An 18,497-nucleotide genomic window follows, 5' to 3' on the forward strand; every position below is an offset into this window, starting at 1 on the left:
TGCTGCTCTTCATGGTCTTACCCAAAGTAACAAAAATCGGAATCGGATCGGAATCGGCAAGGCCGAATCGAATCGTGAATCGGCAATGAATCGGCAAATTTGAAAAAACCCTTTAAATTTAAAGATTTTAACAATTTAAAACTTATTTCATGCACCCTTTATTGAATATAACTTAAACACACTATAACATCATCAAATAGAAGTTAAAACTTAACATACATAAACATGGAACATAAAATCCATCACATATGTAACTATGTTATCTAAAATGTAAATTGTAGGCTAGCTGAAGTAAATAGAAATCAAATGATCACAATGATTTAAATCATAGAATGTATGTAAGATGATCCATAAGACATCAAATCATAAATGTATGTAAGAATCTAAGATGAAGATCCATGAAAGTTTGAAACATATGTCTATCAATGATTCAGTATCAATATCTGTAAACAAAATATAAAAACAAGGCTCCAGCTCAAGTCTCAGACTCATAGTCATCATCATCATCCTCAACATCATCCTGAAGCTCGGCTGCAGCCTCAACCTCAGCCTCTGAGTATCCAGTCTACCTAGTAGCAAGGCGTCTAATGTAGGTCCTAGAGGACTGCCGAGCCATATCTCCCGCATGTAAGATGGGCTCATGAACGTCGCTAGGGCCTGTGCCTGTGCGTGCACGTGTGCCTCTACCAATGCCTGAAGAACGTGCTCTAGCTGCCTCAGCCTCTATATCCACCTGGTCAACCCACACACGGTCTTCCTCAGTGAAGACTGGATCCACAACCTCTGTGAGCCACTCTGATTCTGGATCAATCTCCTCCAGAATGATCGGAGAGGAGTCAGTGCCCAAAATCTGTCTGATCCTAAGACGGAGGTTGTAATGAACAAAGACAATATCATTCAACTTCTGCACTGTCAACCTGTTTCTCCTCTTCGAATGGATGTGCTCGAACATGGACCAACTGCGCTCACATCCAGAAGCGCTGCTTGGCTGACTCAGAATACGAATGGCAATTTTTTGAAGTTTTGGAGTTGTGGCCCCAAACATTTGCCACCATCTATCTGCAATAAGGGAAAATTTGAAAATAGAAACAATTAGTCTCATTTACAAATTACAAGTTAACTCTAAAATTACATAATCAACTTTAAGATTAGAATCTAGATTCATGAACATTGAATATATTATTTAATTTTTACCTGGCTGTAGTGTTGTCTGAGCATTTATGGCCATCCTGCCAGAGGAAAGTGGCCCCTCTTTACTGTTGAACTAGTCTAGCTCAACAATCGCAGCAGCGCTATCTTCATCACTACTCAACCTCTGAATCACTGTGTATAAGCCAGTGAGAACCTTCGCATCCGCCTTGAACTCAGGACGGAAACGATATGCCGGATTCAGAAAGTAAGCTGCTGCATGGATGGGTCGATGGAGCTGATTCTGCCATCTCCTATCGATGATGTCCCAAATAGGGCCATACATCTCCTGCACTCCTGCATATTGGGCTCTAATGGCCTCCTTGGCCCTATCCATGCCCTCATAAATGTAGCCCATAGAGGGCTTCTCCCCATCAGCAGTTCGTAGCAAAGCTACAAGGGGCTCAGTGACCTACATATAAAGTAAAACAAAAAACTTGAGTCAAAACTTAAATATAAAATAATATAACTTAAAGTAAAAGTAAAATACTAAATGTTAAATTGCAATAAATTTACCTGCAGGATTTCTCTAGCGGGTTTCCAAAAACCATCCTCATCAAATATGCAATCCGCCACATCTATCCCTACAGCGGTCGTAGCATAGGAAGAGGAAATCCACTCCCGCCCAACAAACATGCTCCTCAATTCATCCCTTGATGTCAACAAGGATTGCAAGGTGATGAAATTCGAGGCAAACCTCGTGATACCTGGGCGAGCTAAGTCTTTGCCTTCTGTGTACTTCCTCATTGTGCTAAGGACAAATGAATGATTATAAATGAATTTGCATATGTTTTTTGCCCTTTCCACACATGACTTGACAAACTCAAGTTTGCCAATTTCCTCCAACATGAGGTCAATGCAATGTGCCGCACAAGGGGACCAAAATATGGTGGGGTGCCTCCCATCAAAAGTTTACCTACAACAATTTTAGGTCAATTAGAAATTCAAATTTCAAAATTCAAATAAATTTATTTTCAAAACTTGAAAAGTTAAAAGTTTACCTGCAGCAACATAACTTGCTGCATTATCCGTCACCACCTGGATCACATTTTGTTCTCCCACCTCTGCTATGACTTCCTCAATAGCCTCACATAAGTATGTGGCATTTTTTACATGTGCGGAAGCATCAATGGATTTGATGAACATGGTATATCCTACAAGTAACAAAACAACGAATTAGAATATTAAAATTAAATGGATCATCAACAAATTAGCATTCAACAAATCAAAATTTACAATTATGTATGTAGGAAAGTAGAATGATCAATTACCTCCACAGGATACAAGAAAATTGAGTGTTCTATTCCTCCTATCTATCCAACCATCAGTCATGATGGTGCAACCCTTTGCAATCCACTCCTTTCGGTTCTCCTCGAGCTGAGCCCTCATGTCCTCTACCATCTCATCCAAGAGGTATCCGCTCAACTCAACCTCAGTTGGGGCTTTAAACCCCGGACCACAAATAGCAACCGCGTCTATCATGTGCTGCCAATAAGGAGCCCTGTCACAAATAAAAATTTAGATGTCAAAGACTCAAATTATAAAACAAGTAAATATAATTAAAGTTTTACTTTTACTTTTAATTTTAACTTTAAAGAAAACAACGAAAAAAGAATCAATTACCTAGCTGCAATAAATGGAATGTTGCAAAAGTACCAAAATTTGCATATCTCCTTTCTGGCAGCATCATGAATTTCCTTGTTCAAACCCATGCCCTCAAGCGTGGGTTGGGAACCAGGAGTAGTGCGGGGCACAAAGTAACTATTCATTCTGTTTTTCCGCACTCTAGGCTGCAATAGGTTGGTGTGGGACTCTGTCTCAGTATGTGACCGACTAGCACTAGCACGAGCAGAAGAACTAGGATAAAAAGGAGGCCTAGAAGAACCCTCTCCAACACAACCTACAGATGCAGAAGCTGATGCAGATGCAGATGTGGATGCGGCTGCAGATGCGGATGCGGGAACATGGGAGCGAATACCCCTTAACCCTTCAAGTTGCATTTTCCTATTGGCTTTGTCTTTTTCAATTTTTTCTAATGCCATTAAGCAAGTGCGTTTTGCCTCAGGAGTTTGGTGAGTGCAAATTGTAACATCGTGTCCAGGTATAGCAGCAATGTGGTATTTCAATCTATAAATACCCCCAGAAGTTATTTTTTCTTTACAAAAAATACATTTTGTTTGATATTTGGTTCTTCCAGGAAACTCTTCGTTATATTTCCAACATTCATCTTTTCTACCCATTGCGAATTTGCAAAAAATGAAAGCAAAGGCTGCTGCAATAAAAATTTATATGTAAAATATCAAAGTTTGAAGCTAATAAAAGCTACAAAACAACAAACCCTAGTTTGCAACTTAGTAAAAATAAAGAACATTCAAGATCTATACTAAAAATCTTGAAAATTATAAAAATTTAACAAAAAATGCATAATACACTAACATGCAAAAAAAAAAAGAGCACTTACCTCTTGCAAATGAGTTGAGGAGTGTTGAGATTGGCTCCCTAATGCTCCCAATGCAATTGATGGCCTCCCCAAATGGATTGCTGATCTCTTTTGTGGTCTTTCTTCTTGCCGGTTAGAAACCTATGGCTTTTCTTTTCTCTTCTTCTCTCTCACTTTTCCTCTCTTCTACTCATGTTAAACAAATAGAAGGCCCTTTAGGGTTATAACAAAGAGAATAGGTCAAAAACAAAGTAAAAAAAAAAGCAATTTTTTTAAATTTTACAACTCTATACTTTATTGGCCGCGGGCGATTCCTGCCGATTTTTCCAGGCGATTCATGCGATTTTTTGGATGAATCGCCTGAATCGGTGATTCAGGTGATTCACCTGAAGAAATCGGCAATGGCGATTTTTGACTCCAAAAGAATCGCCATTGTTGAATCTAATCGCCGATTCAGGCGATTTTATGGCGATTCTCGTTACTCTGGTCTTACCTATGCCAAAAGTATGAATTTGAGGAACATATGGGTAGAAGGCGACTCCCTCAATATTATTAATTGTCTAAATAAAATTACTCAACCATCGTGGACTATCAGCAATATTATTTCCAAGGCTATTAACATTATAAATTCTTTCCAAACTTGCATTATAACTCATAACTTTAGAGAGGCCAACTGTACTGCTGATTGGGCTGCGAATGTGGCTTGTTTTAGTGATCATAAAATCATTTGGGAGTTTTATGAGTCCTTACCTCCAGATGGCCGCCATCATATCGAGTATGATAAATGGAGATCTAAGCAAAAAAACCTTAATTATGGTGTCATTGAATTGCAATTATGAGTTGAATTCCTTTGGAGTGAGGTGGGTTACGATTTTTAGAAAGTTGGGGCTTTTCGCACGAATTCTGGGCAGTTTTTACCATTCCTCTTTTCGTTTGTGGTGTGGCTTTTAGTTGCAGAGTGATTTGGGGTTTTCAGAGAACAAAAACCAATGAATTCCATGCAGAGATTATGGGGGGAAAGAGGAAAGGGGTGGAGCCGGCTAGCTACTCGGAGTGGAGGCACAAGTCGAAGGTGTGGGACATTCTGCAGCGAGGCAATTTCACAGGGTACATGGAAAGGCTTACAAGTAATAATTTGGCAATTATGCACTACTTCATCAAATCCTGGAAGGATGGCTCTGTGATAGTTGGGAACCAGCGTATGGATGTCACCAAAGAAGTTATTGCGGAGGCTACGGGGATGGACATGGATGGGATTAATTTCTATCGGGAAAGGAAGGTTTTAGACAAGGCTATCGATGATTTTGTGGAGACAAAAAAGGAGAGAAATCGTTTGGTCAAAATAGGTAACATGTATTATAACCGGGCCTCTGTTTCTCAACCATGGCGTTTTGTGCTTTTTGTGATAATGGAATATCTGACTTTAGATGGGAGATTCACTAAGTTGTATGGGTATCATTTCATGTTGGCAAATCACTTCTGGCATGATGTTAAGATCAATTTTCCTTTTTATCTATTGCAATCTCTTAGTATTTCCACTCAGGCCATTCAGAAAGACCCAAATGGAGAGCATGTTTGTCATGAGGGTCTTATGGTTCTAATAATGAATTTGTTAAAGTCCAAAAAGATTGTGAAAACCGAGGGTAGTTTGAAAGGGGCTGATCAGGCTATGAAAGGGAGTCTCCCGGATAAGGGCTATGATTCTGATACCCAAGATGAAGCTGAAAGGGGTTTGGGAAGTTTGAAAAAGGGTTCGGGTGGTAGTTCAAAAAAGAAGAAAAAGATTGTCGAGGAAGATGACTCTAACCAGGAAACCGACTTCATGGAGGAATTAGTGAGAGATCATTACAATAAGAGGAGTGGAGGTAAAGGAAAGAGTAAAGGCTTTCAAGACGATCGGGTCTCTCCTCCTTCTGATGATGAGTCTCTGGCTTACCAGTTGGAAAGGAAAAGAGAATTTTTAAGGCAACAAGAGGATAGGTCACAAACAAGGAAGAATGGGGAATCGGACAATGAGGATGATGGAGAACAGGGGCATATGTTAGATTTGGGTGATAAAGTTGAAGGTGGGCTTGGGTCGTCCAAGGGCTTTTTTTGGTAACTTGGGTTCAATTCTGAAGGAGATTGGCTTCCTCAAGCAACAAATGCAGCTGCTGGGCAAGGAAGCAAGTCGGCAAAACTACCAGAGGGGAGTGTACATTGGGCCAACATATTCACAAACTTTCAGAGGTTATTGGGAATGCAAAAGAAGTGAAAAATCTCATGCATAAGATACCACTGCTTGAAGCCAAACAAAGGGTGATGGATAAAGAAATAAGTAGTATTCAGGGGAAGGTGTCAAAACTGGAAACTAAACTGGGAAATTTGGAAAAATTGTTCAAATAGATGGCAGACAATATGAGTAACCTCTTGAAGAGGAATGAGATTGACAAGGGGTAGGACTCCCCTCTGGGGGCAGAGACTCAGGGACCAAGCAAACGTACCGTGCTCATTCTAAGAAGAATGAGGAGGTCAGTAAGAAGGACGATGTGAAGGCTGGTGCTGAAAATATGCATACTCTGGTGGATCATGTTGTTGACCTGATAAAGACTTCTTAGCTGGTCGGTTGTTGTTCTTTTACTGTTCTTTTGTTGTCTTTTCCAGCTCTATCTTGTGTGACCTCATGGCTGTTCTTTTTGGTGGTTTGTTTCATGTTGTTCTTTGCTACTTTTCTCTGATGTTTATATCTCTTGTTTATCTCTAGACTTCTATTTTTTGTAAAGGTTTCGGGTCCTTTAAAACCTATTTTTACTTAATCAAAACACATTTACATGAAAACATGTAATTGTCTCTAGAGACCACGATTTTGAACAAAAAGGCACTTTTAAATAGAAAGTATGTAAATAAATGTGTTTTACAATATGCAATGATTCTCCAAGAGTGAGGGTTGCATATTCAAGTGTTTTCAAAACATGCAATGATCCCTAGAGAGTGTGATTTTGCACTAAAGGTCAGTTTTGAACATGTTTTAAAATATGTAATGCACTCCCTAGAGTGCGATTTGCATTTGGAGTCCAATTACATGTCTTTAAAACATGCATATGCACTCCTAGAGTGCGATTCGAATAAGAAGACTCCATTACATGTTTTTAAAACATGCAATCTCTTCCAAGAGTGTGATTTGCCTTAAAATACATGCATATGTCTTCATAGAACCCGATTTTGAAGATTGAAGAGAAAACTCCATGCTCGTGCCCGTGACGAACACGTTTTTGCTTGAAAACTCCAGATTTACCCTTTTCATGGTGTGAAATCTCTCCAACTGGGGTTTTTTTGCATCTTCATGCATTCCCATGCATTAGACGTTTGATTCCTTGTCAAAAATGACTCATTTCATGCTATTTTGAGGGCATGTTTTAGCAAAAAAAAAAAGCAAAATTTGGAGAGTTAAAACTCACATTTTTGCTCAAAGAGAGGTCATTTTGGGGTTTTCATCCATATCCTTGCTACTGAGAAGCACGTTTGTGCATTCGAAGGATGAAAACGGTTCATGTTTAAGCTCCTAGAGACCACATTTTTGTCAAAAACTTGTTTTCCTTGAATATTTTGTCAAAAATGACCCATGCATTGGTGATTAAAGACCATGTTTTTGGGCATATCCATCAAAAATGGCTCTTCATTGCTCATTTTGAATTCATCATTGCAAGGTTGAAGAGGTCAAAGATTGTTTTGAGAATTTTTCAAAGTTGGAGCTTCTTTCTCCTCCATTTTTGGTTCATTAACCTTCAAGTGGACATTTTCCATTTTGCTCATTAATTCATGCTCATCTTGCTATTTTGATGCATGTTTTAACTTGATGTTGCACACTTGTTCATATAGATGCTTTGAAAAGTGCATTTTTTCTATTAAAATGATAAAAATTCTCATTTCCATACTTTCGAATTTCCACAAACTCCAAATTTGAATTTACATTTTAAAGTAACTTGTTTGTTGACATGTTTGAGTCCAAAACCAAAGGTACGTGTTTCTTTTGTGCTTGTTTGTGTTGTTTGTTTGTTTGCTTGCTTTCTTGTTTTTCTTCATTTGGAAGAAATTGAAAGTTCTTTCCCAAGAACTTGAGCATGTTTCACTTTACTCCACCTTCCACCTCTTCATGCAAATGCATCATTTCATTCCACTTTCATCATTACATGTCATAGCACATTGCATTCCATTCTCTACATGCAATAAATATATCTTGTTTTCCATCCACATTTGCATGAAATTTCCATCTTTCATATGCATCTACTTATAATCCCATTTTTTGTTACCCACTTGCATTGCATCTCATTCTTCGAACCTAATCGCATGTCATGATTACATGAAAATCCCTTTTCATGTAATAGCATTCATAGAACTCGTTTTTGACTAAAGGTTACTTTTTAAAGGTCAAAAATTTTCATTTGCACACATCCCCATGCATTCAACTTTGATGCTTTAAGGCATAGCCATAAAAGCTCACTTCCACCTCATATTTCCATCTTCTCGAGTTGCACTTCCGCCTTTACATATGCATGCTATCTCCTTTCAAGATCATTACACTAGATCTTTGAAGTATCTAATCCATACTCCAAACCTCTGTTGTTGATCAAGAGTCAATGTCTTTATGGAAGCAATATCCTATAATGATTTGTTCACATTTTGGAATTTTCACATTGCAACACAAGCACAAGAAATGCCCTCATCCACAAAATTGAAAGGAAAAATGAAATATCAATATGATAAAGAGTTGGCTCATACAACTTCATCTAAGATCACGTCTACTCTTGATAGTGTGTCAAATACAAAGATTGGACATGTGGACATGATAGATCTCTTACAAAGAATAGAAGCTCATGCCCATCATGAAATGAAATGCATCAAAAGGAGTAATATTCATTTGGTGTCTATGTTCCATATGGCTGCCCTAGAATCGGAATTTGTTCTGGGATGTGCAAAGCGTTTTAGTCCAAAATCTAAAATGATCAAGGATGCAAACGGTAATGTCATTATTAGCCTTGACCCTGTAGTTATTGAAAAAAAATTCGAAGTACCACAGAGTGCAGAATGTGTGGATTTGACAAAGGAAGCATCTTTTGAAATATGAAATAAAAAAAGGGGAACTTATCAAAAATATATAAATTTATATTGGTTGGATTCCAAAAGATGCAATTTTTCAAAATGGCCAAAAACCATTCACAGATCTAGTTTTAAGCCAGAATACAAAGATTTGATTACCCTTCTCAATAGTCTCAAGGATTCCAGTGATTTTGAATCATGGATGTACAAGTTCATTTTTCAAATCATTAATAATTGTTACATCCCAATTTTTTACCTAACTTGAAATATAGCCGTTGAGGTTCACATGAAGTCAATTGGCAGTTTAATTTGTTATAATCTGGGGAAATGGTAAGATAGTTGTTACGATTTCAAGTGAAGATGACATGCTAGTAAAATAGCTAGTTGTTATGATTGCAAGTGAAGACATGTTAGTTAATCGTTAATCGTGAATTCATGTAATTAAGATGAAAGGTTAACTGTTATGATTATTTATGATTAAATAATTTAATTACAAAGAAATTCCTTGTAGGGAGCATGTCGAAGGGGTGGAAGCATTGTCAGAAAAGAATTAGACCAAGCATCACCATCACTGGGCAGACAGGTAGAGGACCTAGTGATTTGAAACAAGATACATCTGTGGAACTGCACGAGTTATTTAAATAAATAGTTTAATTAAAATAATTGGGTTAAAATGTAAATATATATCAAAGGGTTTTAATTTATCTTTCATATTTAAATACATGTATATAATATAAAATTGATTTGGCACCATTATAATCTAATAATTTAATAAAATGATGTTTATATGTACTTATAAGATTATAATATTGTTCATAATTTAATTACGTTTGAATTATAATTATAACTCTATTCTTTCCATTTTATTATTCATTGTTTTTTAGCCAATTAGCACTTGGTTCGGAAATCAATTTAATATTTGGCATTTGGAACTATTTTATAATCTTTTCCTTTTTAATTGTTTCCTCTTCTCTTCTATGTGTTAATCAATTTATTACTTGGGGATTTAAGTCGAATTTATGATTGGAATTCGTATAGATTCTTGTAACTGTAGGAAGCCATAGAATTAGGCTCCTATAATTTAGAAAATCATAAGTCGTCTATGCATTCCGAATTACCCTTAGCATTTGAGCCTTGCTAGTTATTCATTCTGTCCCAAATTCGAATCTAAACCACCTTAACCCGGGTCACAAAGTCGGACTCGCAGACTTCTTCAAGCACAAGATTACTTTCAGTCATTTCGTGGTGGCCACGTAAGACTTCTGATATGTATTTATTTTTTTTGAAAATCGAATTTGTTTCTTATCCATCGGTTTTGGTTATAACCTTATAACATGTGATATGATGATACCGTTTACTGTATAAGTCCGCCAAATTTCCCATGCAAGTTTGTTGTTTCCTTAGAAACAATATGGCAGAGATTAATGTATAAAGCATGCCATCCATCTTGTGAAAAGTCTATCACATTCCTTTTTGTCGTTTCCATAGAAACAATATTTCTGTGATTAGTGTATAAAGCATGTCGTCTTTCTTATTCTTTATTAAGTTTATCGTTTTCCATTGAAATAATAAGACATTGTTAAAAGCATAAAGAAATTGTTTTCCCTTTTCCAAGTTTGATATTCTCCTTGTATGATATTGCTTACACAGTTTGTCGTATTTCTTGTGACAGTATGATATTGTTTTATGCACAAAAGTCAGCCGATCTCTTATTCATTTGTAATCGAGTATGTGAGATGACTCAATAGAAATTATCTGAATTCATTTGCATAAATGTTATCATTCCAAATGGGATCAATCCTGATATATTTATTTATATTTAATTGAGAGAAGATATTAAAATCAGAACACCAAGGATTTCACCAGGCTAAGATGCCAGTATGTGGTGAAGAAGGTGTAAAGCATCTTTGTGATATTTAATCTGAAAACCCAAGGAATTCACCGACAAAGAAGCCATGAAATGGTGAAGAGGTGGAGTTAATCTACAAGAATGCAAAAGAGAAATCATTTATAAAATAATTAATTAAACATTCAATTTTGACAATCTTTTAAGAACATAATTATGTATTCACAAAGTGTGAAATGCTCGATGTATGTTTTCGTCATGAATTACTGACAAAGTCATCTACTCTGAGATTCTGAATACTTAGGACTCACCCGGCTATGTAGCCAAGAAGATGGGTGATGAGGTGAGAGAAAGAAATCATCAATAATATGAATCAGTATCAAATGTGATAGAACAACGTTTATCATTATTAATATGAATTAATTAATAGCTCATGGATATTCCTGTTATTGTGATCTCCTACTGCCAAGTCATATGATGTGTTATGTACCAGAATGCCCAATGGATGGCAAGATGATTCCTGTCTGTTCCGAGTAGGGAGGGCCTTTCTCGTCAGAGATCGTGTGGGGATAAGATTTGGTCTAAGGTTGGGTGGTTAAGCCCCTGACAATGTTTCACCTCTCTCAAGATGTTGGACATGCATTAGACAGAGATAAGCTATGCATTCAATTGTTTATCAGAAAGTAGGTATTATCATTTTTATTTATAAGGAGGTAAGATTAAATTGAGTTAATTTATTGACACTGTTATTTTACACCTAGATGCAAGATATAGAATCGTGGATTGTTTTTCATTTATATGAATTTTTGTAACCTTGAGTTACTGTCACAGTTAAGCAATTGGAAGGAAAGGAATATGAAGCCCTAATTAGATCCGTCGTAGCGGAAGCCCTATTTGATTCCGTTGTCGTGGAAGCCCTAAATTAAATCCATCGTAGCAGAAGCCCTAAATTAAATCCATCATAGTGGAAGCCCTTATTGAATCCGTGGTGCGGAAGCCCTAATTGAATCCATAGTAGCGAAAGCCCTAAGTGATATAGCGATATCAGAAGCCCTAAATGATCCGATGAAGCATCCCTAGTTTGATTTCGGTCTTAGTTTTCCGAGGTATGTGATTTTCAATTTCTGTAGTAATTTCATTTAATGGTATTTCAAGTTTTTAGTTAAGAAATTTTGTCTAACTGATTTTAACAATAAATCTTATTCACATGAACATGAATGATATAACTGTCTTCCTATGAAACGAAGCAGTAACTGTGTTCTTTGAGTATGTTGGATGTTAATTTAGACTCGGAAAACCGGGATGTTACAATAATAAAGAACATATCTTTTGGGGAGAGCTTATTAGTATTGTGCTTTGTGAGCAACTACTCAACGTAGGGACTTCAGTACCATTTTATATGAATTCCTACCTTGTTTACATCGTTGCTGCTATGGGGTCTTTTTCAGGACTTTCAACCAATGGAGATTGGCTTCAAGTTCTAGTCTGGGAGTATTATGATCAAATTACCTTGACAAATAGTAAATATCACTATAAGAGAGTTTAAGATGCATTCTTTGAACATTTTTGATGCTTGCTTGATAAGCAGTTGCCTGTCAAAAGAGTGTTTCATGGGGCCTACAGTAAGGTTAATCAATATGGTTGTATCTTTATTCAAGTTCCATCTTTTACCAATTTGAGAGTTGGGTACTTCAAAGGAGAACCATATACATTACCTAGGTATGCTACCGAGTGAATCATTCTAATGGAGTTGGCCAGACAACTCATGGAGGTCCAGTCTGATCAAAATACTATGCATAGGCCAGATTTTGGTATCACCTCTGCAAGACCGATAATAAAAGTCTTGTTTAAAAGGTTTTCCAAGCCATACAGGCTTCTTCGGACTAGAAAGCAAAAATTAACAGAAAACATAACTAATTTTTAGTACTTCTTCCCAACTGCTTGGATAGTAGCATAACAGTCCACTCCTCCTTGAAGAACTCAAACAAGTCCTTGTAGTCCTCGTCGCTCTCGGCCTTAGTGCCAATGATTTTCTCCTACATCATGCACTGAGTAACCTTGATTGCAAAATTGTCAGAGTCCTCTAAGTGCCTGGTGAAACCGTCCACCTCCATCTTTAGCTCTTTGACAGCATCTTCTAGCGTCACCAACAGGTTTTTTATGTTTCCTAGCATCCCTTCAAACTTTGGAGCGGTAGTATCCATCTTTGTAGCCTCTTGGACAGAAATTTGTTGGGGAGTGGGGTTGGGGGTGGGGTTAGGGGTTGGGTTATGCATAGGACCAGCCTGGGGGGGAGCGGGGAAGGGAGATTTTTCACAATGGGGGGAAGACTTACGGGCCTTGCTAGAAGAGTGGGTGGAGGACTCATCAATAGCTTTAACAACAGAATTATCTAACTCTATGTATTTAGTTTTTTTCAAGGCTTGCTTGCATTTTTGCTTAGCAATTCTATTTGACCTACAGGTACTGGGCTTCTCAATGTGATCGCCTGACTTGACTGTGTAGACCTCTTTTTTATTTTTCTTGGGGGACCCAGCATGATCGGTGCTTGTTTTTTCACTAAAGCTAGGGGGCGGAATACTCTGCTTTAGTCCTTTTCCTACTAGTTTTGGCCTGGGAGGGACCAGCATCACAGGTAGAGCCAGGAGGGGTAGCTTGATTCATAGTAATGACAGGGACACTCCTTATGTTCGTTATAAATGAAATTTTGAACAAATATTTCATCGGGGCTAATAAAAAGCCAATGTCTGATAAACTCATAGCGCCAATCAAATGATTAATTAATTTCAGACTATAATATTGCAGACAAATAATATTGGCAAAGTATATTGAAATACTTCCCTGTGAATGCAATTTAGTGCATATGATTATTTATTTCTTGTGGAAAACATTTGAATAGCTGTTTACAGCAGTTGCCAAGTCTTTTTGTGCTTGTGCTTGTTCATCTCCATGCTCTGGATGCTCGACAATACATCTTCTGATTATTATGAGAATTTATTTGGTGTCATGAACAATACAGATCAATGATGAAAATTAATTGTTCTGGGCTATGAGTCATATTTCAACCTAAACCTTTCTACGTAAAGAGAAAACAAGGAGTTTCATTTGTGGGTGGTGGGCAGATAAGTCAGAGCCTTTATGGTTGGCAAGTAGGGGCAGCAAAGAAGGCTTACAATATTTTTTCAGGAACTGTTCAGAGGTACCATGAATAAACCAGCAGGTGTCATCAGCTACTTCTGATAAAGACAGGAATAGTGAATCCTCAGGTGCACAAAATGTTATATTCATCATTTTATCTTTGCATAATTATATGGCAATGAAGCATCTTTTATATGTATGACAGAGTTGTCTTAAGATAATGGTGAATTATTGGACGGTCGTATTATTTTGCAGCCTTTGGTATACAAGGCTATAGCAGCACGGTAATAATTCGGTAGGAATAAATCAGTAGAACATAAAGAGTTCATTGATTTTGCTTTCACCACTAGTTTGGTAACTTTTTGACTTAATGCTTGTTAACTGAGTTTTGGGAAATTTCCAGCACTTCTACTTGAGGATGTTAGTGACTCCTTTAGCAATCAAGTCTAGTGTTTGATAGCTACAGGAAGCAGGACATCTGAAATATTATCTTAAATTTGGCAGTAATTGTTTAATTACAGAAAGTTATGTCATATCATGAGGGCTCATGGAGTTCTGAGAGCTGCTAACCCACTGTTCCAAACTTCCAAGCATGAAACAAGGGTGCAACTTAAGTCAATGTTGACATACTCTGCTAATCTGCATCTTAATTCTCTCAAGACAGATAAAACAATCTCATGTTAAATGAAAATCTGAAGGTATTCTCTAAGTATGTGGCAGAAAAATGATGCAGAAGCATCTTGTGTGGGAAAAAAAAAATTAATGGAGGAGAGAGAAAGTGACGAAAATTAGAGGAAAAACAATAAAAATTCAAAAAAGGGAAAAGAAGAAAAGAGAAATTTCTATTTTTGAGGTGCATAGGTGTCGTAAATAGAAAAATAAATAAAAATGGTTGTCGTTGCATTTATCGAGGTGTGTAGGTGGAATTCTAGAAGTTTGTGGCCATTTTATTAAATCATGTATTTAATATTTGTTGGGCCACATGGTGGTGCTTAATTGTATTTGGGTGGGAATTAAATATTTGTTGAAAGGTAGTTACATTTACCTTTATCCCATATTGATTTTGTTGGCAACATCTTAGGTGGTAAGTGCCTATTTCAGCAAGGCATATGAGCATTTCTAATCAAGCTTCAAGGTGTGATCTCTTCTTAGTAGAAGCTTGGAGAGGAGGAAGTAGAGGAGTGAGTTTTCCCGAGTTTGTGAACAGAGCGCCGAATGTGAGGCAGTTTACAGCAGGATTGTGGTGGAGTTGTGAGTTTGTGAGAAGAGCTAATGGCTGCAGTTTAGAAACAAGGAGGTTGATTGGTGGCTTGTGAGCACAAGTTGAGATCTTGCAAGTTTCTACCAGAATGTGGATCTGCACTAGCTAGTGTTTAGGTTGGATCTTAAGGGATCTTGCCAAACTATTACTTGCTTTGTATTTGGTCGTAACCGGGAAGGCCTTACAGCCCGGCACATTGCATGTAACAGTTATTTTATGAAGAGTTGTGATTTGATATCAGATTGTGCATTGTTATTGTGTTTCTGCTATGTGGTTATTTGCTGGGGGCTAGCACATCTTCTTTGGGGATTCTCCTACCTTGCACTGCGTCAAAAAACTATTTGACAATTTGTCTTGCTAATTGCAAGATTTAAATTTAAATTCCTAAACATTGGAAATTTGGAAATCAGTGCAACATGGACAATCTGAAAAGCAGCCTTTTCTCAAAAGAATTTAATGACACATTTAATGATAAACAACTACGAAACTTGCAGAAAGAAAAGGAAGTGTGCGATTAGTTGTTTACGATTGGATTACATTTGGAGCCCATGAAATCCCTAGATGGTATTTTCTCCAAGTTAGAATAGTTAGATTCATATTTGTCCAGAGTAGATCAGGCAGATTGGAGGTTTCTTAAATGGGCTTTGCAGCCCTCAATGCTTGTTTTGGTTCAGCAAAAGTTTATGAAATATCCACATCAAGATGTTCAATTGCAGTTGCTACATATCTCAGTGAGATTATACGGAGAACAGCTCTTGTGCCAGTGTATAATGATGATGTACTGAGGAAGGTTCTATAATCGATTGTGAAGAGTTTTTAGGGGTTAAGTGATGACAAAGGCCCTAATTTTGTTAAGAGAGTTAAGGTTTTAGAAATTATGACAAGAGTCAAATCATTTGCTATTATGATTGACCTTGAATGTAATAATCTGATTCTTCAAATACTCCAATGCTTTTTGACTGAAATCAAGAAGCATCGTCTAGACAATGTGATAGCATGTATTCAAACCATCATATCCTTAATCTTAGATAAGGATGATGAAATATGCAAGCAAATACAATCAAACTTGATACCCATTTGCAGAAAGGAACAAGTTGTATCACCCATTGCTTACGAGCTCTCAAAAATATAGATTGAGCGTAAAATTGAAAAGTTCAAGGAGCACATGACTGAAAATGAATTAATCTCAATGGGCTTATAAGTTGTAGGAACTCCCAAAAAAAGTAAAAACCAAATGAGGAAGGAGCAGATTTTTTTTACATGCCAGGACATTTGGACACCTAACCATGTTTGTGGGGCTTTTAATGAGGATAAGACAGCCAAAGAACTTCAGACCAGCAATGAAGAAGATAAGAATCTCATAGCTTTGTCCCAACAAAATGACTCAAATATTGGTAGTGAGATGAATTTAGAATTTAGCTATTGTTAAAGATATGGGATATACAAATCTCTACGTTGGTGAGTTGGAGGTTGAAATTGACACACATTCTATTAAGGATAGTCTTTCTCAATGTGAGAGCATGTTGGGATCTCAAGATGTTTTAAAAGAAGTTTGAAACTTCACATCATGAGAAATTGCTTGAGAATGATGGTATAGCGGGAACTCTGTCTTTGTGTGCAAACCAATTAAACAAGGGGATAGGCTAATCTCCATCCAAAATGCACTAAAGACAAAACAAAGTCAAACTTCTTTTTTCCAGATTCACAGAAACTTAATGATTTTTTTCCAAATTTTTTTGTTGTTTTCGACTACAAACTATGCAAATCATAAAGATCAAATGCTGAAATTTTCAGAAAAATCGATGATGTTGTCAATTTTTTGAAAATTGGTCAATGGTATAGTTTGGATGGACGATAGCCGTGTCCTTAAACAAGGAGCTTGAGGCCTATAATGACATTGATGACATCCTTATGAGGAGTCAGGATTCATATGTTCTTTATAGCAGCAACTCACTTATGCATGATAGTGATTTAGAGGACCAATCAAAGATGGCATTTAAGATGATGGTGTTTAGGATGACCAATCAGAAAATGCATTTCACAATGACAATGATGAGAAACATGCTTTGAAGAAAACCAGCTAAAAGTTGTTGAAGATATGATTGTTGTGGTCTTAGGGTGTTACGATGACACTCACAGAACCATTGAGGATCTCTATAGGAAGGCACAAGTGAAAATGAGGTAAAGAGGAATGGAACATAATTCTTTTTTGTTGATTTGCAAGTGATCAAAGCAGCCTTAGCATCTATCAAATCAGATTATATGTGTTTTTCTTTTATACAGGGATTGTAATTCAAAGGTTGTTGAAGTAAATGCTGATAAATTGGTAGAAAAGGAAAGTGAGGTTAATAAGCTTGTCAAGGATCTTAATGATACATGAGAAATATAAGAGCATACACAAATTCCTCTTTAGGAAACGAAAAAATCAGATTGTTGCGACTAATCAATATAGGGAACAAGAGGAGAAAGGAAGGTCAAAGTTTTTCAAGAAGTAATTATGTAATAACCCTTTGCCAGCTATAACTTTATAACACCAATTTCTTTTACTGAATTAATAGTTTGGCAATAATTTGTCAAACACTTGGCAAACATTCCCACTCTATGCCAACTCCCTTTGAGCTATAGTGTTAATGGGACATTCCTTGTTTTGAATTTTTGAATATAATAATGGTAAAGAAAATACAATGCTAAATTTTAACAATTCACTAATCAACCCGTTCTAATATCAAAACACTATTGCAACGTTATTTATATGAACTCAATGGACATTTAAAATTACATAGTTTGGAACCTGTGATTACTCCAACATTCTTCAATGCTGATTGCAACAGTAAATATGAGCTCCTCACATGAAACACAGTACCCAAATTGAGTTCGTAGGCAACTAATTAATGATTGTAGGTCTCTAATTGTTGGTTCCAGGCCTATATTGATGCCTAATGCTGTCTTAGGAAAGGGACAGCAGCCTCCAATGATACCCAACCGCCTCTCAGAACAATCACAAGTGCTCTAAAACCTGATCGCTGCACTCCAATAATTGATTGCAGCCTTCCACTAAGTATGAAATCACTGCCAAATACAGGGACGATAGCCCCAATACATTCCTCTTATAACCACGCCAAACAGTAGACGATAATGGCGTTCTAAATCACAAGTTCTCCAGCCACAATGAAATTCCTAGGTACAGTAATAACAGTCAAGAAATACTATAATTTAATTTAGACAATTCTCAGAACTAATTCACAATACCTCAGCTGTAAATTACCACACTTCTTAATTCCAAACCCTTATACTTCAACAACAGCAAAGAAATCCGCAAACTCTGAAACTCTTCGCAGCGAACAAAAGCAAATAATCAATCTAATGCTTTACTCATCAAATGGGCTCATATTTATAATCCAAATGGCACAAAGTTTCCCAAATGAACTTCACTTGGGAAGCTTCCCACATACAACATTAAAATATAGTAAAGTGTCATTATAAGCTAAATTATTAATTGTTTTTGGCTCCAAAAATGACCTTTACCACCATAACTTAAAATTCTAACA

At 36.8% G+C, this 18,497-nt stretch overlaps 5 protein-coding genes across 5 annotated transcripts in view; all 5 read right to left on the bottom strand.

The window, feature by feature from the left end:
* Positions 1 to 18,497, bottom strand: part of LOC149539927 (aminopeptidase (DUF3754)) — a 148,649-nt gene that overhangs the window by 115,327 nt on the left and 14,825 nt on the right. The gene's annotated exons all lie outside the window — the stretch shown is intronic.
* On the bottom strand, positions 299 to 1,600 carry LOC149539928 (uncharacterized). Its single transcript, XM_089801142.1, has 2 exons — positions 1,195 to 1,600; positions 299 to 1,059 (listed from the first exon to the last, which is right to left on the bottom strand). Exons 1-2 carry the CDS (start codon positions 1,226 to 1,228, stop codon positions 566 to 568), a joined length of 528 nt encoding a protein of 175 aa, XP_089657268.1. The 5' UTR covers positions 1,229 to 1,600; the 3' UTR covers positions 299 to 565.
* On the bottom strand, positions 1,265 to 1,865 carry LOC149539929 (uncharacterized). Its single transcript, XM_089801143.1, has 2 exons — positions 1,705 to 1,865; positions 1,265 to 1,600 (listed from the first exon to the last, which is right to left on the bottom strand). The coding sequence occupies exons 1-2, from the start codon at positions 1,822 to 1,824 to the stop codon at positions 1,265 to 1,267; spliced, it is 456 nt and encodes a 151-aa protein (XP_089657269.1). The 5' UTR covers positions 1,825 to 1,865.
* LOC149539930 (uncharacterized) lies at positions 1,815 to 2,807 on the bottom strand. The gene is made up of 3 exons (XM_089801140.1): positions 2,460 to 2,807; positions 2,190 to 2,342; positions 1,815 to 2,104 (listed from the first exon to the last, which is right to left on the bottom strand). Exons 1-3 carry the CDS (start codon positions 2,668 to 2,670, stop codon positions 1,932 to 1,934), a joined length of 537 nt encoding a protein of 178 aa, XP_089657266.1. The 5' UTR covers positions 2,671 to 2,807; the 3' UTR covers positions 1,815 to 1,931.
* Positions 2,695 to 3,736, bottom strand: LOC149539931 (uncharacterized). The gene is made up of 2 exons (XM_089801139.1): positions 3,650 to 3,736; positions 2,695 to 3,460 (listed from the first exon to the last, which is right to left on the bottom strand). Exon 2 carries the CDS (start codon positions 3,426 to 3,428, stop codon positions 2,808 to 2,810), a length of 621 nt encoding a protein of 206 aa, XP_089657265.1. The 5' UTR covers positions 3,429 to 3,460; positions 3,650 to 3,736; the 3' UTR covers positions 2,695 to 2,807.

This window comes from Cupressus sempervirens, chromosome 9 (assembly GCF_028749045.1).
Source record: "Cupressus sempervirens isolate cs-2001-9-10 chromosome 9, ASM2874904v1, whole genome shotgun sequence".
Classification (NCBI taxonomy): domain Eukaryota; kingdom Viridiplantae; phylum Streptophyta; class Pinopsida; order Cupressales; family Cupressaceae; genus Cupressus; species Cupressus sempervirens.